Here is a 23801-nt window from a genome sequence, read left to right on the forward strand (position 1 = left end):
CTTAAACTGTTTTAAGGCGGATTTCTGTTTCTTGCAACCAAGAGTCTGGCTAACACACTTGTAAAACGGGGGTAATGATACCCATCTTATAGCATTGTGTGAAAATTACAAATAGTACATGTGCAGTAAGTTCCTCGTTACACGCAGTAACTGTGGAATGAATAAAAAATATGAACAAGATCACAGGAACATCAGTGTTTGGCCACGGGTAAGGTTTAGATCAAGAGGTCACCAAGTGGCCCACCCAGACCTTCCTTTCTCTGGCCTGAGTAATTTAAAGAGACCCAAATTCTGTGCCTGTGGAAGGCTGGGGAGACAGAGAGATGGCAATGTGTTCTCACCGGAAAGCACAGAGGATGCTGAGGGCGACCAGGAGCATCACCAGGGAGGAGCTATAGCCCACGGTGTACATGACCTTCAGCTTCATCAGGTACTCGTGCTGCAGAGAGAGGCATGTGTCAGCCCCACCCACCCGGTGGCTGGGCTTTTTTCTGCCTCAGAGTGTACCTGCTCAGGCAGCTGGAACCTTTCAATACTGACTGCTCTGCTGATCAGATTCCACAGACCTCTCAGCTCATAGACTCGGAACACCTCGGCTTTGGAAAAGATCTCGGGGATCATCTGATGCCAACTCAAACTTCTACCCCATGCATAGTGCCCCTTACCATCACCCTGAATTCAAGCCTTTGCTTGAATACCTCCAGGGATATAGGCTCACCTGGCCTTTTGAGGAAGTCATCTGGTATACAAGGGTGCAAAATATTAGGTCATTTTTTCTCACGTGAAGCTAAAATCTATTACTTTTAAATTGCTCCTATTGGTCTTTTTTCTGGACCTACTTTTGGAGCCACTTGAAATAAATTGAATTTGTCTGTATCTAAGGCCTAGCATTATTTTTTTTTTTAAGATTTTATTTATTCATCTGACAGAGAGAGACACAGTGAGAGAGGGAACACAAGCAGGGGGAGGCGGAGAGGGAGAAGCAGGCTTCCTGCTGAGCAGGGAGCCTGATGCGGGGCTAGCATTATTTTTTTTTTAAATAAACTGTGCATTTTGGAATCGTTTCGGGCTTCTAGAAGGGTTGCAAATATTGTACAGAGAGATCTGTCATTTCTTAATACAGCTCTTCTACCCGCTCGTCTCTCACATATAGTCTCAGCATTACATTTTTCCTGTGTCTTCAATCTCTTTCCACGATCCTTCACCCTTCTGCTCAATTAATATGCTCTGTTGTCAACGTCCTTCCTAAATAAGACACCCAGAACCGAGAGCTGGAAAGCTCCAATGTACTCTCTGAGCAGGAAGGAGAAGAGTGGGACCATCACCTCTCCTGATCTCTACACTGCACTCATATGGATGCAGCCCACAGCCACTTCCCATTACTGACTCATCTTTGATTCAGAAAGAATCTCAATGGGATGGGAAAAAGCGACATATAAAGATAAATGTAAAACCTGCATCTTTTAGGTTAAAAAAAACCAAATTGTGCGACAGCCTTAAAAAGAATCAAAGAAATGAAAATTAAACCAATAATGCTATACCATCTGTTCCCAACCAAATGAACTAATATTTACAGGCAATAATATTCTATGCAGCTGAGGGTAGAGTGGGACCAAAAATTGCTTCAATATCTCCTGAAAGTAGCATGTATCAAGAACCTTTGAAATATGCATTCCTTTTGACCTCCCTTCTACCTCTAGGAATTAATTCTAAGACATTAGCACACACACACAAAGAAATAAGCACAAAAGGAAAAGCGTATTTATACATCAAGATGTTGATCACAGAACGATTAGTGATGAAAAACACTCAAATGTCCAACAATAGAACAATTAACTAAATTATTTTAAATCAGTGTTTTAATGTATGCTGCCATTAAAATGCTGCTTACCAAGCGTTTTAAAAGATGTCAGCACGTGCTAAGAATGTAACATTATGTGAAAAAGCAGAATACAAATTTTTTTTTTAAAGATTTTATTTATTTATTTGACAGAGAGAGACAGCGAGAGAGGGAACACAAGCAGGGGGAGTGGGAGAGGGAGAAGCAGGCTTCCCGCTGAGCAGGGAGCCCGACGCGGGGCTCGATCCCAGGACCCTGGGATCATGACCTGAGCTGAAATCAAGAGTCAGATATTTAACGAACTGAGCCATCCAGGTGTCCCTATTTCATGTGCTTTTTATTTATCTTTTTAAAAAAATTTTTTTACGATTTTATTTATTTGACAGAGAGAGAGACAGCGAGAGAGGGGACGCAAGCAGGGGGAGTGGGAGAGGGAGAAGCAGGCTTCCCACAGAGCAGGGAGCCCGATGGAGGGCTCGATCCCAGGACCCTGGGATCATGACCTGAGCCGAAGTTAGACGCTTAACTACTGAGCCACCCAGGCACCCCCAGAATACAAATTTTATATGTACAGTGTGATTCCTGCTATCTGTTAAAAAAAAGTATTAGGCTGAATTACATGAAATTGCCCTCTTTTGTAGATCAAATGATTGAGTACCGGCCATTTCATGTGGCTCAATCTCATACATGCATAGACCATAAGGCTGTAAAAAGATGTGACAGAGGTTAATAATGGTTAACTTTGGAAGATAAGTTTGTGGACAGAGTTGTTATTTTTATTTTATTTTTTTCTACACTTTTCATTTCTCTCCAGAGGGTAAGTACTATTTTATAACCAGAAGAAAAAGGTAATTAATCTAAAAAAAAAAAAAAGGCACAAGAATAGTATTGGGGAAACCTTGCTGACAGCTCTTCATATGAAAATGACCTTGAGGTTCAAATGTCCCAAGCTCCATGGCGTTAGGAAGTGTACTGCGGGGAAAGAATGCAGGCTTCAGAGCCGAGACAAAGTTTCCAAACCCAGGACTGTTACTCACCAGCTATGTGACCTTGGGCAAATTACTTAACTTCTCTGAGCCTCAGATTCCTCATCTGCAAAATGGGGGATAATATCTACCTTGCAGGCTTGTCGGAAGAGCAAATGAAGTATCAGAGTATCTAGACTGACACTTACAAGACACTCAGAGCATGTTAATTTTTCCCCACCTCTACCTCTCACCCCCATCATCCACCCTTCAACACGAGTCATGGGTCCAAGATCACGGTATGAAGTATGAGTTATAAAGAAGCTATATTGCATTCTCAGTTACAATAACGGAGTGCTGTGGGACACCGGACAACACTGGAACGTTTGGAGTGTTTCGTCCAGTTCTGGGCATGCTATTTTAAGAGGCACATTAATAAACTAGAACATTTCCAGAGAAGGGAAGAGTGCATGAAAAAACTGGGTACATTGCACCCCGAGGAAACAAACAAATAAACTTGGGAAAAAAAGTATTAGGACGATTGACAGGTAGAAGCATTAGCTCCAAGGGGAGGAAGCTACCAAAAAGATATCTGACTCAGTGACCAAAACTTTTCTGAGAGCAAGAGGCAACCTTTGATGGGCTGGCTGCCATGTGACATTGAGCTTTCCCCACTGGTGTGACTGTGATCCCAGAAGCCAGGAGCCACCTCTCAGGAACGTAGATGAGAGCCGAAAGGACAGTAGGTTGCCCTAGATTCATGGTGCCTTGACTTTGGGACATCAAAGAGCAGTCAAATGTCAAGAAATTAGTGGATCGATGATGTGTCGGCCTATAATCTTGCCATGGGCAGGATGAGCCCCGGACCTGAGGGCATGAGCCTCGCTCCTAAGACCACCTGGCTAGCAGCTCTCAGTTCAGAAGCAGATTTGGGCCAGTCTGTGACAGCATGAGGAGGCATGGGGTGACAGTATGGGGCGTTCAGGCTGAATGTTCTGCATTGGCCTGAGGCTGGGCGGATTGTCTGCCAGGGAAGCCTCAGGACACCAGCTAACTCCACTTATCCCTGCGTTATGTGTGTAAATTCTAATCCAGAAAAGCCCTGCTCCCAGGAGGCCTGATGTGACCTCAGCGCACCTGCCCTCCACATCTGCAACGGGCGCCACCTCCCAGGGGGCTTGGGGTCCAGAAGCCTCACTGCTGTCTGTCCTGGATCAAGTTGCCTGTCTCTCTGCCATGTTTCCTGACTAGGCCACCTTCCTTCTGCATCCTCTAGATCAGGGGTCAGCAGACTTTTTCTGTAAAGGGACAGGTAATAAGTGTTTTAGACTTTGGGTGCCCATTTGGGCTCTTGCCATCACTCAGCTCTGCTCGTAGTGCAAATCGCCGTAGCTATGGCTCACTAAAACTTTATTTGCACAAGCAGGTGGTGGGCTGTGTTTGGCTCAAGGGCCACAGTGTGCCAACCTCTCTGAGGACAGGAAGTTTATGTGATCACATTGGCAAAATCCATAAAATTAAGAGAGAACATTCTTATGATGGATGGCAGCACAGAGGTTCGAAAGGATGCTCTGGGCTGCAAGAAACAGAAATTTCCAACTTGCCTAATAAACAGATGTGGCTCATGTAACTGGGGATGCAGAGAATAGGTTTCAGAACTCTTTCATAAAGCAGCACTAAGAAGCTGCCAAAGGACCGGGTTCTTTCCATTTCTCCTCCTGCTATCCTGGTGGCTTCTTCTCGAGGCTGCCACTTCTCGATTTGGATGACTGCCTTGGTGATGACAGCCACATGCTTCCCCATGCCTGCTTGTCCAGGAGGAGGGACAGCCAGACTTCCTATGGCTCCTTCCCAAGAGTGAGAAAGCTTCTTCACCCAAACCCCAGCAAGCTTGTCCTCACATCTCACTGGCCCAAAGTGACTGGAGCCTGCCCACCCCTGGACCATCCCTGGCAGAGGGCTGGGATACAGGATTGGCCTAGGCCAGTGGTTCTCAAACCTTTTGACCTTGGGACCCTTTTACACCCTTAAGAATTATTGCGGACCCCACGAGCTTTTGGTTTTGTGAGTTATGCCTATTGAAACCACATCGGAAACACTGTTGGCTTAGACTCATCAGTTGGGGAAGAACAGAGCCCAGGGCCTTAACCATGATATTCCTCCAGGGTTGAAACTGTAAAATCCCGAAACAAGGAGCTGAAATTTAACAAAGGTAAATGCAAAGTTTGGACTTAACTCAGAATATTAATTGGCCAAAAGTAGCGGAAAGGAGACCTACCTTGGCTTCACATGACAGACCAGGGCAGTGAGGCAGGCCCAGCGAACCCCGGATGATGAGCGGGGTGGGGTGGGTGACCGGAGCAGCTCCTGGTCCCCTGATCTTGCCCCGGGGCTGGCTCCACTCTGTCTTCTCACCCTGCAGGCCCCCAGCCAGGGAAAGAGGGGCAGACAGGCTTACCCGCTCCTCGTTGGACGAGTCGTTCACGTTAACCCCACAGGCCAGGTCAGGCCTGGGGAAGGTTTCCGACCAGCCGTCCTGTGTGCAGTTTCGAAACATGGAACCTGTGGGGGCCAAGCATCCTGCAGGTGAGCAGTGGGGACAGGGGACAGATGGCCTGGGGTCCCGGGTACCCTCAGCCACACCTTAGGGGTGGCCTGGTGTTTCCCCATTGCTGGGCCCCAGCTGCCTTTCTTTGAACCACAGGGTCAGCTCTCAATTGGCTCAGCTGATCCTTGAAGAATATGTAAGGGTCAGTAAGAAGGAGCGGGAAAGGGGCGCCTGGGTGGCTCAGTCGGTTAAGCATCTGCCTTTGGCTCAGGTCGTGATCCCAGGGTCCTGGGAACGAGTCCCACATCGCACTCCCTGCTCATCAGGAAGTCTGCTTCTCCCTCTCCCTCTGTGATCTCTCTCACTTTCGCTCTCTTTCAAATAAATAAAAATCTTAAAAAAAAAAAAAGGGCAAAGATGCAGATGTGTGTGCACAGGTGAGAGAGAGACAGATCCGTGGACCCCTGAGGCCTCAATCTACAAACAGGCCAGCTCTGAACAAATACCCTGTTCAGCCTCCAAGCACTACTTGCCCTCCCCCGGGGTCCCACGGCCTCGCCCACCCCCACATCCCTCTGTGCCAGGCACAGGGCTCCACAGACGGGGTTGACACACACTACAGTCCCCTACGGTCACAGCAGCTCTCCCCCACTGCACTCCCAACCCTGCAGAGCTTCTGGTCACCGCTCCCCAGCCCGGCTGGCTGCCCCCAGGCCCAGCTCCACTCCAGGGGTCTCTCAGGCCCCGGGGCACCACGGCTTCACCCCAGGCATGTCCACTCCCACCCTACCCCTCACCTTCCCTTCCCGGGCTCCAATCTCAGCATCAAGCCCCCTCAGTGCTCCAGGGGGGACGCCCCTGCCCATCCTCCACACCCACTGGCTGAGGTGCCACTTCTGGTTTTTGAGGGTTTTCCCAAAACAGGGCGTGCTACTTGACCCCCTGGGTGTTCACAGGAGATAAATATAAACCTTCGCAATATGGCAGCACACCAGTGCTCTTGCAAGGGATTACAGTGTCCCATGTCATACAAGGGGCCAAATGTCGCGCTCAAGGACAGTGATCCCAAGCGATTCTGATCATACACCCCCAACCAAAAAAACCCCATTGATCTCACTCTCTGAGGGCTGTGTGTTTGCTCAATTATAAAATCCCGTGCTCTACTATAATAATACCTGGTGATTACTATGTGCCAGACACTGTCCTAAGCCTGTGACAGGTAGCGACTCCTTTAACCCTAACAAGACTATGAACTAAGCAGTTACCTTTATAGTAAAACATATTATAACAGGTAAATACTGTATCCATTTCACAGTTGGGGAAACTGAGGCACACCGTGGTTAAATAATCTGCATAAGATCACAGCACAGGAAATGGAGGAAATGGGAGTTGAACCCCGGGTCTCAGACCCTCACTCTCAACCACACACTATGTACGGATCCCCTTTCTTTCTCCTGCTTTCTCCTCTTACTACGTACTGATCCCAGGTCCCGCTGCCATTTAATGGGTGGGTTCCCCGAGAACCTGGCACGGTTGGCAAGGACCCGGCCATTCCCATAGTGAAATGTCCCACACCGAGGAAGTTCTATTTCAAATCTCACTTCCCGCCCTGCTCCCCAGCACCTGAAAACCTCCAGCAGAGCAGGGGCACTAAGGTAGACCGTCCAGGGGGCCGCCCCTCCCAGAAAGGAAGGAGTTCTCAGTCCTCCAGCCGCACCTCCGCATTTCTCTGCATTGTAAATCACAGGATAGCTGCGATCCTCCGATCCTCCCGCAGCGCTCACCGCCCTTCTCCCCGCACAAGGCCAAGGCCAAGTCCTGTGCCCTTCACACAGTGGTGGCTGGCTTCCCCGCCTCCCCTAGCAGCTGATGAGCTCTGGAGGGCTCCCGGGGCCAACCCAGAGCCCTTGCTCATCCGTTTGCTGGCTGGCGGGCCAGAACACCAACTGAGTGGAGAAGAGCCTGCTCTAAATTCTTCTATAAGGGAACAGGGAAGTTTGCCCACACGGAGCTTTTGGAGCAGAAGTCCGAAAACTGGGGAAGGGGAGCTGCCAGCCACTGAGAAGGAAGTCTTGGGAAGTGACCAAGAGGAGTCGCCCTCCATGGACTGACGGCCCAGTTGCATCCTCTACTCCAGAGGAGGGCCAAGCACTGGTCCCAGGATCTGGCTGCTGCCCATGTGGCAGGGGTTGGGGGGGAGGCTGGTCTCAGCCCTGGAGACAGGAACTCTGACACCCACTCTGTTCTAATTTGTACCCTCCCCAGGGGCCTTAGCCACCCCAGTTGGGCTTTGTATGCTCCTCTCTGACAGGCCTCCAGTCTGGACCACTGGTTCACAGGGTTCAGGGTCAGATGGGTTCCACTGAACTCGAGAACTGTGGCTGGCATTTCTAGAACCAGCCATCATGCTCATTTCCAGATTTTGATCTAATCCTCCCAGCGCTCAGTGAGGGAGATACTGCTGGCTTATTTTCCAGACAAGAAAACCAAGGCCCAGGATTGGGTAACAGGGCCCAGCCAGGATGTGACTCTTCACTGTGCCTCCCTCCCTGCAGTCCCGGGGGCAGCTTCTACCACCAGGAGACCTCGGCCTTCCGCATCCAGGAATGCCCAGCCCCTGAAGGCTCCTGAGACCTGGAGCACAGGTTTCCAGCTAGCCAGATCTGAGTGTGAACCCCAGCCCTGTCTCTTGGTCATCTGGGTGTGAGCTTAGGTACCTCACTTTTCTGTGCCCAGTGACAATAACCACCCACCTGCAGGACCGAGTGGGGAACACGATAGCACCAGGAAGTGCCCAGGCTGGTGCTCGCTGGGCTGGGAGTCTGACTCCCTCCTCCTTTCAGCCTTTCCAAAATGGACCAGCGGTGGTGGGGCATGGAATTTAGGAGGGGGTGCAAGATTTCTATAATTAAATCAAGGGAGCTAGGTTGTCAGACGGGAAAACATGGTGGTCCAATTTCGGCTTGGTTGGATGGGAAGTTGGATTAAGAAAACACAAACTCCCTGGAGCCCAGAACCGGTTATCAGCCAGCGTGCCCATAGAGGCTGGGCTGGGCTGCCTGTTTTGGGGCCTTCTCCTCACTGACCCAGTGGGATTCCCCAGACAGATGCTGCATGTGATCCAGGCCAGGAGCCCGGTGTGACTAAAAAGACGGTGCCCTTTGCTGACCGGGCTCTTGGCAGAGCTGCTGAGAAGACAAGAGTTGGGCTCTCTCTGGAGTCCCTTCAACCCCACCCACTTCCCCTGGGGTTAATTCCTAATAGGACAGGGGCCCGTCCTTACCCACGTTCAGGTCAATGTACACCTCAAGGGCCCCTGAAGTACAGGCAGTATTTTTGTGCATATACGTATGTGCAGTTTGGGGAAGAGCCAGTCCAAAGCTTTTATCCAATTCTCAAAAGGCTCCTGGAACCTAATCAGGTTATAAGGAACGTCTACTAAGTTAAGGCTCAGGGAAAGGCCAAGGCCTGACCCTGCCACGGAAGTGTGTTTTCTAACAAGGAACTCTGGAAGACCAGTGCCCCATTAAGAATCAAAGGAATGCATCCTGGAGGGAACATTCTAGACCTTGGCACACACAGAAAAATATCTGGGGGCAGATTCTAGCCTGCAGTTTCTCCAGTCACATGGTCAACCATCCTGTCTGGGCCCCTGTAGCGGGGTCCCTGGGAAATAATTTATTATTATTATTTTCTTCTCTCAAAAGGAAGGGTCGGTCCAAAACACCACACTGTCCTCACTGGGCGCTCCTCCCTGGGTTGGGTTGGGGAGCCCTGGAATCCTGTGGGAAACCACTGAGGGGAGCTTTCCTTCCTGAGAGGAGTCCAGGGGGCTGAGATCTATGGGGAGGGAAGATGGTGGTAGGAAGATGGTTCTTGGTGGCTAACTGAGGCCGGACTGGTCCTGGCCCGTGCTCCTGGACTGGCTGGTGCCCTGGGCTTGGGGATGGGTATGAAGAGAGTGGCCCTGGGGTCACTGGGTGGGGGGGTAGTGACACTGCCCCCCAGCAAGTGCAGAGCCCTGGGGTGGGGAGGGCAGGGCCTCCCTGTGGACTGGTAGACGGGTGGCTCCTGCAGCCCCACAGCGACACCATGTGGCAGCAAGAAGAAACTGCAGCAGCGGTACACGTACCACCCCAACTTCCTCCCCCACAGTGGCAGACCTAGAAATGCACTCCTGGCTGAACTCCGGGGGGTCTTGAGCAATTAAAGGGTTGGGGATCCTCAGAAAGGAGTCAGTGGGCTACTAGTTAATGAGGCAGGCCGGCGTTCTAGCAATTGATTGGGAAGGATTTGGCCAGGAGCACGGCTCTGCTCGGCCCCCTCCGCAGAAAGGTAGGAGGGACGTTGATAGGAGAGGTAGAGGCACTGCGGCTCTGGGCGGGTTGTGAAGGGAAGGCTGGGAAAGGAGGAGAGCTTCAAGTCCCTCCAACTGGAGAACTCGGTCAGCGAGGGAGGAGCACTGGATGGGGAGTCCAGGATCTGGTCCTGGCCTTGCACCTGACCAGCATGTTGCTGTAGGTCAATCATGTGTGGATTAATCTCATGTGTCGGGAGCTCCATGGACCCCAGACATAGACGTGGAAGGGTCACGCTGGGAGAAAAAGACTGTTGGTAAGTTTCCTGGCATGTGTTGGCAGGTGTGTGGGGGGGTAGGCAAAAAGGGAGAAGAGAGGAAGAGAAAGGACAAAGGAAGATACTTAAAATTCATTTCCAAGCATAGCCTGGTCCTGTTTATTCTCCCCATTTTCCAGATGAGAAAATCAAGGCTGAGAATGAGTAACTTGGGCTCTCAGGTCCGGGAGACTGACACGTGGCTGGACCACACTTTCCCTCGTCCCTTGCAGGTCGGTGTCGCCACATGACTGAGTTCTGGCAGAGGCAATGTGGGCAGAAGCGGGATCATATTCAGGCCTGGTGCTAATCAGGAGCGCCCAGTTTGCACATTAGGTGGGCAGGCATTATACATACGTATGAAGGCTTTGAGATTTGAGACATTGTCTGTTTCAGCAGCTGGCGTTATCCAAGCAGGAAGTGGAGAAGGGGGACTCCGACCTATCTCCCCGGTCCCCTGCAGTTCCTGTCTGCTGGGCATCCAGGAGGCTGAGCGGGATTGTGAGCTACCGCAGTGTGCTCCCCAGATCTGGGTGTGTGTGTGTGTGTGTGTGCACATGCGTACTAGAGAATTATGGAGTGAGGAATTTACACTCCTCTCCCACACTGCATGGTCTTGTTTTCCTTGCTGGTCAACCTTTCCTTACCCGGCTTTGGGATGCTGGTGGGTTTTAGTGTAAAGTCATCTTTTCTGGTTTGTTCTTGTGAAGGGCCTCACTGGTCAGCATTTCCTGCCCCACATAGATGAGGGGAAGGGTTAGCAGGGCCAGGTCAGGCTTTTGACTTTAAATGACCTCATGGAGGACAGGGGCCAAAGGCCTTGCCTCCACCCAGCATCACCCCCCACCACAAAGCTGTAGTCCCATCTTGACCATGGCATCGAAGGACAGGGCGCTGGTTTTGAAGTCGGAGAAATCTGAGTTTGAATCTTAGATTCTCCATCTTCTAGCCGTGAACCTTAGGTAAAGTGCTAAACCCCTCTTAACTCCCTGTTTTTTGTTTTTTTTTTTCCTTTTTCCTGGGTCAAGTGGAGGAGACAAGTTCTGTGATTGGCAGGGGAGTTGTGATGGCTCAACTGAGCCTGTGTATATAAAAATGCCTGGCAGGTGGTGGGGCTTTAGCCAATGTTAGTCCCTGAACATCCCCTGTCTGACACAGTCTCCCCACCCCCTGCCTCAAATTAAGAAAATCCTTGTAAACTGCAGTTTTCCTCGGGCAAGAGATCACCCAGGAGGCGAGGGGCTTTCAGGGAGGGCACAGTTTATCAGCAGGGCCTGGCAGAATGGACACATAGAAAGTAAGTGTTCTGGAAAGCTAGGTTGTGCCATGTGGGACCCAGACCCAGGGGCTGGAACAAGGGGTCTGGTTGCTAAGGGGGCAGAAACATGGAAGGAAGTGGGGGAGCCCAACTGGGGATGTGGGACAGAGAGAAGCAAGCCCAGTCTCCTTTATCACTTCCTAGTACATTGCCTCCTGGCCCCCTTCCTTGGGACCCTGCGAATTGAGCCCACCTCACACCCCCAAGCAAGGCCTCCAGGCCCCAACAAGGATCACCTCCCACCAGTCCGTTCACCACTTGTCCCCAGAGGTTCTTTGGTCTCCAGGCCAGGGCCCCACCCAGAGGGCCACCCACTGCTTCGCAGCCGGAACCCGTGGGCTGAGTGGTTACCGTTTCTGCCAGTGAGCATCTGGAGGAATGGGGGGCACCCCACTTCCACAGTCCGTCCCAGCGCGGAGGAGGGCCAGCAGCTCATGTTGTCCCACAGCCCCTCGCAACCTGCCAAGACGAACACAACGTTAGACAGGGAGAGAGCGTGGGCCAAGGGCCTCCCCCCAAACCGCCTGGCACCATCCCCAACACTCCGGCCTGCTAGGAGTTCCCGTGCGGTCCTGACTCTTCAAGATCAGGAACCAGTGGGGTCTAATGTGCCTTTTTATCTTTGGGGCCTTCGACTCTGCCATCTACACAGTAAGTGCTCACGTTGAAGGCGTGAAGGAAGGAGAGAACACACATTATCTCATATAAGCCTCACCAGGGCAGGTCTGGATTTCTCTAGAGACAGAACACCTCTTGGCCTCAGCTTGCATTAGACTTGACAGCAGGGGGCCTCCAGCCTGGCTGCACAGTGTAACCATCTAGGGAGCTTTATTTATTTATTTTTAAATTTTTAAAAAGATTTTATTTATTTATTTATTTGTTGGAGAGAGAGAAAGCACAAGCAGGGGGAGCGGCAGAGGGAGAGGGAGAAGCAGGCTCCCCGCGGAGCAGGGAGCCCCATGCGGGGCTCGATCCCAGCACCCTGGCATGATGACCTGAGCTGAAGGCAGACGCTCAATGGACTGAGCCACCCAGGCATCAGAACATACAGAACTGGGCCCTACACCCAGGGATCCTGATTTAATTGGTGTTGGGAGGGGCCCAGGAGTGATACTGTGTTAAAACAGGAGTCTGTTTCCCCACATGCATTCCTCGGAAACGGACTTTGGTCTGAGCACTGACTTCTGGATTCCACGTTAAGGTGCTGGCCTTCCAGTCCTCGGCCTGTGAGCTCTGGTTTGGTGCTAGTGGGAGTCCGTCACCCTGTGCTTTCACACACGTGAGCTCATCTAACCCACAGCAGTGCTCCGAGGCAGCCGGCCCTGTCCTTGTTTTATAAATGAAGTGATGAAGCAGAGAAGAGAAACAGGTTCCTGGAGTCACACAGCCCAGGAAATGCAGGGGCTGGAAAGGGGCTGTCCAGCCACACTGCTCCATGCCACCTCCCAGGCTTCACCCACCTGCCCTGTCTCCTCGGGGGCACCAACCCCAGCTTCCGAGAGCCTTCCTCATGGAGCCAGGCTAGGGGAGCTGGAGAGGGGCCAGGAGGTGGCGGGGAGGCAGGGTGTGAAGCTGGGCCAGGAGGGAAAGAGGGAGGATGCAGAGAGCTGGGCTGAAGGCAGTTGGGGCTCTCCTCTCGCAGGGGGGTTGGCCCCCAGAGAGATGGGGACAGAGAGGAAGTGGGAAGTCAGGATGCCCGGCTGGGGGCTCTGGAGGTAGAGCTGCCCCTGAGTGACAGACAGACTGTGGCCCCAGGGCAAGGTTGCTGGTATGGAATGAGAGAGAGCTTGGACACAAAGGGAGGGCTTGGACGGGGCTTGCCCAGGATGGTGGAAGCATCTTGGGACTGAGGACCAGGGTTTGTGTCACTCGAGGAATGTGGGAGATGAGCAACCCCTTGGATGTCCCTGAACCTTCACCCCAACTCTCACAGTGAGGCCTGAAAGAGGAGGGGCTGGAGCTGTCCATCTGAGCTCTTCCCAGAGCACCCAGGCAGGGTTTACCACCGTCCAGGCAACTGGTCGTCCACATTCCAGCTGTGGACGCTGCCTGCCAGACGTGAGCAGGGTCTTTCAGAGCTTGCAGGCTCCCAGTGACTCTGGCCTCCCCAGATGGCCCTGGGATGGCGACACCAGGCTGGGAAGGCCCGTAACAGATGACCCACTGTGTCTGTCTACTTGAGTTATTCCAGGATCTGGAGCCTGGAGGATGACGCTGACCCACGTCTTTTCTCCTTCTGCAGAAGTCTCCATATGACAGCAGGGTGCCTCATTTACAAGGAGCCACATGTCTTGTATTAGATGTGGTTGGGGCACTTCCCAGCTGTGGAAGAATTCAGGGGCCTCTTTCCTCCCTTTGGGAGAAATGAATTCAGGGCTGGGCCCAGCCAGCTCAGCCAGGGCCTGGGCCCGGGGCTCCTGCCCGTGAGGCCAGACAAGCCCTGTCCAGCGGCCAGACAGTTGGGGAGGGTACCAGGGCATCTGGCAGGCTTCCTGACCTGGGTCATGTCAGGTTGGGCCCACGGGGACACTGCCCCGGTGCTGGCAGAAGGCGGTGGAGGAGGGGCTGGTGGTCAGCGGGGAGCAGCTCCCCTCAAGGTGAGTGGGGTCCCCTGGTGGCCAGGTCACTGACACGCCCTTCATATCAGCCCTGCAGAGAGAAAAGCCTGGACACACATCAGACACTGTGGAGTGTGCAGGGGTTGGGTAAGATCACTGCCCCACAGCAGAGGTGATGGAGATGCGGAACCCAGGCTCCGAGAGGCAAAGTGACATGTGCAGGGGGACAGAGCTGATGCTGCTGGAGCTGGCATCCCACCCTCCAGGCTGACCCTTGGTAGCAGCCCACCTGATGCTCCCGCCTCTGCGTGGCATTGCTCGTGTCTTGAGCACGGTATCGTGCCGTGGCAGGGCCACGCTCTCTTCCAGCCTCAGCACCAGGAACAGACCTAGTGCTCCCATCCCCAATGGCATGCTCCTCTAGCCCCTACTGGTTGAATGCTTTTAATTTTAATAGTTACACGTTTTTAAAAAAAAAAGAGAATTTAATATGTATTAAGCAGTTATAGGACGAGCATATCACATCTGTGATTTTATAGCTATTATTGTTTAGAAGGAAGCTAAGTTAAAAACTGAAAGTCAGTTGAAGAAAAGGGAACCCTCGGGATGCCTGGGTGGCTCAAGCGGTGGAGCATCCGACTCTTGATTTCCGGCTCAGGTCCTGATCTCAGGGTCCAGAGCTCAAGCCCCGTGCTGGGCTCTGAGCTCAGCGTGGAGTCTACTTGAGATTCTCCCTCTCCCTCTGCCCCTCCCCCTGCTCATATTGTCTCTCTCTCTCTTTCTCCGAAAAAAATAAATTAATTTTAAAAAGTGGGGGGAGAACCTCGTACACTATTGGGGGAATGCAAACTGGCCATCATAGAAAACAGTACGGAGGCCCTCAATAAATAAAAATAGAACTACGATATGATCCAGCAATCCCACTTCTGGGTATATACCCAAAGGAAATGAAATCAGGACCTTAGAGAGGGAGATCTCTGCTCTTGCATGTCCACTGCAGCATGGTTCACAATAGCCAAGGTGTGGAAACAGCCTACGTGTCCATCGAACAGTGAATGGACGAGGAGGATTACAATGCAGTATCACTCAGCCTCAACAAAGAAAGAAATCCTGCCTCTTGTGACAACATGGATAAACCCGGAGGACAGTATGCTAAATGAGCTAAGCCAGACACAGAAAGATAAATGCCATGTGATCTCACTCCCATGTGGAATGTGAAAGATTCAAACTTACCAAAGTAGAAAGTAGAATGGTCACTGGGGGCTGGGGTTGGGGGGAAACGGGGAGAGGTTGGCCAAAGGGCACTGAGTTGCAGTTCTGAAGGGTGAATGAGTCTAAGATCTAATGTACAGCATGATGGGAAAAAAGAAGTCAATTGATTGAAAGAGAAAACATTCAGGCAAGCAGCACACGTGTGCGCTGGGCTGGAGGGACTGTGGCCAGGGTAGCCAGGTGGTTCTGTGTGGCTCCTGGCTGCTTGCAGGGACCCCCTTTGCACTGTCCAGGGTGTGAGTGGAGGGCCTCAGACCCCACTTCCCACCAGGCTCCTGCTCTGAGTAGGGGGAAGGCCTGCACAGGTAAGGCAGGGATGGGAAGAAGGGAGGGCGTCCTGGCACCAGACTCCTTCTGGGGCTCTGGTGGGAAAGGGACAAAGCTCAGAACTCGGGTCACTGTGCATTCCTGGTAGGTTTAGAACTTGACCCCAGAGCTCGCTGCCTGAGTTCGGGGTGAGGGGGTGTCCAATGAAATAAGGGATGGAGGAGTTTTATAAATGGGGCTCCTGTTCACTGAGCCAGGAGGGAGGGCTCCCTGCCTCCGGAAAGCAGGGCTGAAATGCATACACATTAGCTGCTTCGTGGACAAGCAGGGCCCAGGGCAGCGTGAGGGGCAGCTCTCCACCATCCTTGATGGGCATTGTCACCGCTGACTGCCTGGCTGGAGGGTGAGGAGGGAAAGCTGGGGATGGTTAAGTGGGGAGACAAGAGAAGACAATGTTGGCCCACAAATGCCATCTGGGGGAGCAGGGGGTGCCTGCCGAGTGCCCGTGGCCACAGAGGACAGCACGGGATCCTGATTTGAAGCGGTCTTGTGGTGGAGATAGAGCGAACTCTGGACCCTAATCTAGCTTGGGCATGCCCCTTACCTCTACGGGCCTCAGTGTTCTCATCTATAAAATGGGCGTAGTAACATCTCCCAGGATTTTGGTGAGGATTAAATGATTTTTGTGTTCAGGAGAATATTTTCTGATCTATTAATCTCCATCCCTGCCCCCCTTCTTTTGTCCTTCCTCCTCAGCCTACTGGTTCACATTCTCAGAGGTGGGCAGAAAAATTTAGAATCTTCCTGGCTTGGGTTTCCAAAGGCTGGGCAGTGGGGGGGACGGGGACAAGAATTCTGGTGTAAACAAAATGCTTGGGAGAAAACAGAAAAGGAAGCAAGACTTCCCTCAGTCTGGGGAGACAAAGAGGGCAAGCGATGAACAGGATATACAAGGTTCCAGCAAGAGGCATGAGTACCCTGCTGCCCAGCCAGTCCTGGATGGTGGGGTAGCCCAGAGGAGAAATGGCTGTAGGGATCTTTCTAGACGGGCAGGACCACAGACAGCCTTGCAGAGCTCATGCCTCCAGCGAAGCACAGAAGTCCGTTGGCCACCACTCTGTGGAGCAAAGCTCAAGACCACATGGGCTCCCCCAGATACCACAGTGCCATGTGAATCTCTGATAGCCTGGCCAAGTTGTGGGGAAGATCCAGAAAAAAACAAGGCTTAGGTTTCTCCATCCCAGGAGAACGGAGTCAGAATTAAAGGTACAGAAAACTGAGAAAGTTCTATTTTTGCCCACTGGAGTTGATGGACAAAGACTGGTCTCCTTTATACTTGTGAAGCCCCCGGCACGGAGCCAGGCTCAATGACATGTGCTCCTTCTGTCCTATAGTCCTGCTGTCCTGCCCCACCCCCTGTCCCCATAGAGAGGTGGTCCCAGAGGCCGGTCTGCTGACGGGGACGGGGTTGGAATACAGGTAGAGGTGATCTGAGAGGGCAGGACCGGGCCTGGGGCATCTCTCCATCCCCACCCAGCCTGGTGCCTGGCATACAGCCAGCCCTCTGCTAATTGCCTGTCTGCCCTGCATCCACCCAGAGAAGAGCATCCATCTTCCAGTTCTTGATTTATTTATAAATAAGCTCAGATGGCCTGGCGATAACCTGGGAGTATTTCCGGAGCCATGTGTCAGGCTGCAATGCGACGGGGCCAGGACCAAGCCAGGCCCCCAGGGCCATGCTGGGTTGACCACTGGGTCCTCCGTCCCTCCAAGGCCCCTGCACACCCCCCGCTGCTCACTGGTCACCAGGGAACCCAAGTTCCCCCTCGCCCTGCCCTTCTGGTCCTCCCCTAGCTTCTGCTTCTGTCAGTGTTAACGCTCTCCTCCTACCTAGAGCTGCCATATCCATCTCCCAGGTGTCTCCTACCCCTACTCACCGCCATTCACCTGTGTCCTCCCCGAGACCTCTCGGTGGTTCAGGGGCTCCTGCAGCTGCCTGTTCCCTGGCTTCATCCTGCCTCCCTTTGCCTTTCTCGGCTACCCCGGCCCCATCCCTAGGCCATCCAAGGGGCAACCCGGTGAGGGCTCTGCTGATGAGCTGATCTACAGCACTGAGGTCAAGAAAGGTGTTGCCTCCCGGTGCTGGCTGGACCACACACAGAAGCGGTCAGGAGGGAGTCAATGGAACTGAAGTCCCGGGTGGCAAAGACATTCCAAAGCACAGCACGGGGAGGAACAACTAAACAGTTGCGGGGGGGGGCGGGCGTGGAGTTCTTTTTAAACCACGAAGCCCAAACAGTTCCACGGGATAAACTGTGTTGGGAGTAGCGAGCTCCCCACCACGAAAAGTGTTCAAGCAGAGAGGGGCACAGAATTAGCAGACTGGAAAATACTTCAGATGTTGCGCGGAGGCTGCAGGGGATAAGACAAAGGAGGCTTCGAGCCTGCGCCTGAAGTCTGCTTTTCTTGAGGCAGGCTCCTGAGCGCTCTATGCCGAGCCCTTCCCCCACCCAGGGACTGGGCAAACTGTACCCTGCCTCACAGAATCCCCCTCGTGCACCCTGATAGCCCTTCCTCACCTGGCCTAAAGCTCTTCATTTCATGCCACCTCTCCCATTAATTAAAGATTAACTGGCATCAACAATCTGTCTTTTTTTTTTCTAATTTCTAATTTTTAAATCCCTTCTTGGGAGAGTGAGGATATCAGTCACTCACAGCTCAGTCTGGGTTGCAAACTACAAAATCCTTAGGATTTAGAGTCAAAAGATGTGGGCTGAGAGTCCTGTTTCAGCTCTGGGAAATCCTGAGTCTCTCGGAGCCTCTATTTTCCTCATCTGTGAAATGGGGTTAATAATGGTACTTATTATACAGGTTAAAAACTAAAAAAAAAAAAAAAGTCTGAAATGTCACAGAGACTTTTTTTTTTTTAAGAGATTTTTAATTATTTATTTGACAGAGAGAGACACAGCGAGAGAGGGAACACAAGCAGGGGGAGTGGGAGAGGGAGAAGCAGGCTTCCTGCGGAGCAGGGAGCCCGATGTGGGGCTCGATCCCAGGATCCTGGGATCATGACCTGAGCCGAAGGCAGACGCTTAACGACTGAGCCACCCAGGCGCCCCATATACAGACATAAGTTACTTGTTTCTGAAAAATGAGCCAAGATCCGTTGTGCCCAGGGAAAAAGAGGGGAGGGGAGCTGTGGGCAGGCTGGGCGTGTCGGGGGCTGGGGGAGGAGCCAGAGCGGAATCCAGACGAGGAGCTGGGAATGTTTGCTATAAAAAATCGCATGAAAAGCCAGCGTGTCTGAAATACTGGTACAGACTAAAATGTGAATGAACCTCGAAAACATGCTCAGTGGAAGAGGGCAGATGCAGAAAGTCACCTACTGTAGGATTCCGTTTAGAAATCCAGGGTCATCATAGAGACAGCAAGCAGATTCCTGGTTGCCAGGGGCAGGGGAGGAGGGCAGTGAAGAGTGATTACTTCCTGGGCATGGGGTTTTCTTTTGGGGCGAGGAAAATGTGTTGGAACTGGAGGCGTACTGGCCGCACAGCGTTGTGAATGTCCTGAATGCCATGCAATTGTTCACTCTACAATGGTTATTATGTGAATTTCATCTCATTCACCCCTTCCCCCGCCCCGCCCCACCCCTCCCACCAAAAGGAGTCAGCCTGTTCCCTCCTGCCCATGTTCTTCAGGCCCGGACAACCAGCTAGCAGAGACAAGAAGAAAAAGGGCATGGCATGTCCCCACTTTGAAGGCAAGGATACTAAGGCCCAGAGAGGATTAGTGTCTTGTTCAAGGTCACACAGCCCTGGGTGCCTGGGTGGCTCAGTTGGTTAAGCGACTGCCTTCGGCTCAGGTCATGATCCTGGAGTCCCGGGATCGAGTCCCGCATCAGGCTCCCTGCTCGGCAGGGAGTCTGCTTCTCCCTCTGACCCTCCCCCCTCATGCTCTCTCTCTCAAATAAATAAATAAAACCTTTTTTTTTTAAATAAATAAAATCTTAAAAAAAAAAAAAAGGTCACACAGTCCCTAAGAGCCAGATGAACGCACATGTCTTTGTAATTGCCGAACCCACACCTTTCCTGCCACCACACCAACTCTCTGGAATATTCTTCCCTATGGAGAGCCAAGGCCCTTCCACCAGCCAGCTCTGAGGGGGTATCAGCTTCTGTAAGCAGAGCAATAAACAGCCCGATAGAGCAGTCCACACAGCTAATAGGGTGACCCTGAAATGTTCCCACAAAATGCTGGGAAGGCCTTGGCCACCTAACCCGGAATAGCTGAAGAGTTAATTTTTTATTTGTGGTAAGTGTGCTGGGCTTGGTGACAGCTTCATGAGTGGCATTTCCTGTGACTCGTCTGCGATCAAACATTAACCTCCTCCCCCAGGAGGACTGGGCAGCTTAACCATTAACCCTGTGCCCCCCACCGAGAGCCCCTCCTGCTTCAGGCACCAGGACAGATCCTTGCTGGGGCTGGAGGTCCTGTGGGCCCATGGACCTCGGTGGCCTGGGGACCTGGGCAGTCTCGAGAGCAGGGCCCGGGGCCGGCCCTCCGCCGGCCTGGTTCTGACGTGGACAACCACACCAACGGTTCGCCGCCTTTGCTGTTTCTCCTCTCCCTCCGTCTCTGAGGGAGTTGTCCCCCCTCCTCGGCCACACATTCATTCCAAACCCTGAGATCGATATTCTGCTCTGCGTTCTCAACCTCTCAGCAGAGTAAGCCTGAAGACTTTTCTAGCAGGCCTGGTACTCGGACATCCTCTGCCTCGAGGGCTTTTAAACTAGGCTTTCAAAGCAACAGATCCCCTTTCCTAAATGAAAATTGCTGAAGGCCGACGTGCCAAACAGATCCAAGAGGCTGAGCCCTGTGTGGTGGGGTAAGGGGAAGGTGGGGAGAGGAGCCTGGCCACCTTCTCACTCACCTTCCCCGGGGCCTTGCCAAACATTCTTAAATACTGCAAATACAACACAGTGCTTTTCCCAGATGAGGACAGTGAGGTCCGGAAGACAGGCTGTGCTCAGGGCCTTCCCCACATCTCCCCAAGGGAGTTAGAGGCACAACCAGGGCAGGAGTCCCTCATGAGCTTTCTCAGACCTGGAGGCACAATTAGGACTACGTGGGAGCCTTAAGGAAAAAGGATGACAAGACCTGCTCCAGATCAGTCAACCCAGAAGCTGGTGTGGGCATGTTCACAGCCACCCCAAGCCCTGTGAAGGGGAGGTCGCCATCCGTCTGGTGCCTGGATAGTGGTTCATGGATAGAAGAACCTCCCAGGGCAGGGCTGAGCGTACAGGTCGACAGAGGGCCCAAGCACAGCCTACCCATCCATGGCAGAGGCCAGCTAAACCAGAGCTGTGGGCGTTCAGGAAATTGTTCCTGGAAGAGCCTAAAAAGCAGAGTAGTTGGCAGAGTGAGGAAGAGGGAATGGTGTCGTAGCAGAGGGATCAGCATGTGCAAAGGCCTGGAGGCACCAAGAAATTGATATTGTCATGATACTGTAAGCAACGTGGTTGAGCCAAAGGGAAATGTTTGGGATGGAGGCATGGACAAGATCCAAGTAGGCACTGGACCTCATCCTGGAACCACTGAAGAACAGTGGGACATTTCAAACACATCAGATGCTAATTCTTTTTTTTTTTTTTTTAAGATTTTATTTATTTATTTGACAGAGAGAGACACAGTGAGAGAGGGAACACTAGCAGGGGGAGCGGGAGAGGGAGAAGCAGGCTTCCCGCCAAGCAGGGAGCCCGATGCAGGACTTGATCCCAGGACCCTGGGATCATGACCTGAGCCGAAGGCAGACGCTTAATGACTGAGCCACCTGGCGCCCCCATCAGATGCTAATTCTTAAAATAAGTGTCCCTTACTTCTCAGGAGGAGCTGAAGTTCCCCTGTATCTCTCCCAGAGGCCTAGCATTCTAGGCCTTCTTTCTCAGGGCTGAATGAAAGGCCCATGCCCTGTCACTGGAATTTTAGGCATTCACGTGCGGGACATGCAGGCAGAGTCCAGCTGCCAACTCTGCAGCACCCAGGGCTGGCCTTGTCGGTACCTCGTTCTCTGCTGTTCCAGACACAGCATCTGGGGTAGCAGGAGGGCTCAGGAAATCAGCAGGCTCAGGCTCAATGGTGCCCCCCCAGTGAGTACTGCAAGACCACAGTCTGCCTCCCCACGAGCAGCTTTCGTAGCCAGCAAAGAGGAAGGAAAGGCTTGGACTATGGGAAAAAGTCATCCTGCCCTGTCCATTGTGCAGAGGATGGGCGAATCGGTTAAAGCACGTTGCAACATCCCGCTGTCCAGCACTCCCCGATTTCCCCCCTGCGTCTGGCTGCTCCTGACAATGCATGCTGGGGACCTCGAGGCTGGCGTCCGGGCACCTCTTCTTCCCTCTCACCCCCTCAACTTGTGCGGCCTCAATCCCTTTGTCACCTGTACAGAGGGCTTCCCCAGCCCTGACCCCTCCTCTGAAGTCTCAGCTCTGCATGGCTGGCACTCACCTCCTGATCTTTGTCTCTCCTCCCCCCCGAATATTTGGCCTTCCTTGGCCCCATCTTCCTGTTGCTCAGGTGGAACACTTGAGGGGTCATCCTGGACATGCCTTCTCACACCTTGCTCCTGAGTCAAGTCATCACCACGTCTTGTCTGGGTTACCATCTAGACCTGTCTCCCATGTGCCAACTCCTCTCCACCTCCACCTCCCCTCGGGAGAAGACCTTGCTCGTATCTCCTTGGTCTTTACCTTTTCTTTACACACCAACCTCATTTTCAGATTGCTAGCCCCCGAATGCCATTGTCTGAAGGCTTTCTCCAGCCACTGGAGCCCACTTTCCCCCCAAGTACAGCAGGCTGGGAGTGCAGGAGAATCAATGCTCCCTCCCCAGAAAGCAGCCCAGGTTCTGACTTGATGGGGAATTGGTGGGTAAATATCCCAGCTCCTATGCCCCTCCGAGGCGTGTGTCCTGTGCTGGCTCCTAACGTGGCCCCAGAGGGCTACGAGCAATAAAACTGTCAGGTTGCCCCAGCATGAATGGCCGGTTAGCACCATTCGACAGCGGTCTGATTCCCTGCCCTGTGTGGAAAGCATTACACCCCTTCCTTACCCTGTTCTTCCCTGTCCCTCAGTATCCAGCAAGGTGGCAAAAGCTTGAACCGCTTGGAAAAAGATGGAAAACTGTCTTCAGTTGAGCAGTGGTTACTAAGTATCTGTTAAAGTTCTAGCTGTCCTGAACGCAAAAAAATAGAGAACTAAACGAAAAGAACACCAATGCTCACAGTGATAATGCCAAATTTAAGGGCCTCCTTCCCTTCTCTGTCTCAGCTCCCCACACTCCTACTGGTGGTTCCTGGGATAGCTGCCAAATTAGCTACTTGCATTTGAATCCTCTTCCCAGCACCTGCTTCCGGGAGCCTTGCTAGTCCAGATGACCATTATCCACTGCCTGGACCACTAGCTTTTTTTTTTTTTAACATTATGACACCACTTATGTAGTTTTCTTTCTTTCTTTTTTTTTTTTTAGGTATCTACGATGTTTTTTTTCTTTTTAAGTTTAAATTCAATTAGCCAACATATAGTAAATCATTAGTTTCAGATGTAGTGTTCAAGAATCCATCAGTTGTGTATAATGCCCAGTGCTCATCTCATCACGTGTCCTCCTTAATGCCTATCACCCAATTACCCCGTCCTCCCACCCACCTCCCCTCCAACAACCCTCAGTTTGCTTCCTATAGTTGAGAGTCTCTCATGGTTTTTCTCCTTCTCTGATGACTTCCCATTCAGTTTTCCCTCCCTTCCCCTCTGATCCTCTGTGCTTTCTTATGTTCCACATGTGAGTGAAACCATATGATAATTGTCCTTCTCAGATTGACTTATTTCATTCAGCATAATCCCCTCCAGTTCCATCCATGTTGACGCAAATGGTAGGTATTCATCCTTTCTGATGGCTGAGTAATATTCCATGGTATATATATACCACCTCTTCTTTATCCACTCATCTGTTGATGGACATCTTGGCTCTTTCCACAGTTTGGCTATTGTGGACTCATTCAATGCAATCCCTATCAAAATACCATCAACATTCTTCACAGAGGTGGAACAAATAATCCTAAAATTTGTATGGAACCAGAAAAGACCCTGAATAGCCAGAGGAATGCTGAAAAAGAAAAGCAAAGCTGGCGGCATCACAATTCTGGACTTCAAGCTCTATTACAAAGCTGTCATCATCAAGACAGTATGGTACTGGCACAAAAACAGACACATAGATCAATGGAACAGAATAGACAACCCAGAAATGGACCCTCAACTCTATGATCAACTAATCTTTGACAAAGCAGGAAAAAATATCCAATGGAAAAAGGACAGTCTCTTCAATAAATGGTGCTGAGAAAATTGGACAGCCACATGCAGAAGAATGA

General features: G+C 51.9%; 1 protein-coding gene across 1 annotated transcript in view; it reads right to left on the bottom strand.

The window, feature by feature from the left end:
• The window catches only part of SCTR (secretin receptor), a 34651-nt gene extending 22668 nt beyond the window's left edge, over window positions 1-11983 (bottom strand). Inside the window, exons 1-3 of the mRNA XM_081814601.1 lie at window positions 11637-11983; window positions 5264-5367; window positions 342-439 (exon numbers count right to left, since the gene is read on the bottom strand). Of these exons, the coding sequence (XP_081670727.1) occupies window positions 342-439; window positions 5264-5367; window positions 11637-11721 (287 nt within the window). The 5' untranslated portion in view covers window positions 11722-11983. The remainder of the gene's footprint in view (window positions 1-341; window positions 440-5263; window positions 5368-11636) is intronic.
• Window positions 11984-23801: the final 11818 nt, after the last annotated feature.

The sequence above is a fragment of the Leptonychotes weddellii genome, chromosome 3 (assembly GCF_054177405.1).
Source record: "Leptonychotes weddellii isolate Sample4059 chromosome 3, ASM5417740v2, whole genome shotgun sequence".
In the NCBI taxonomy this organism is placed as follows: domain Eukaryota; kingdom Metazoa; phylum Chordata; class Mammalia; order Carnivora; family Phocidae; genus Leptonychotes; species Leptonychotes weddellii.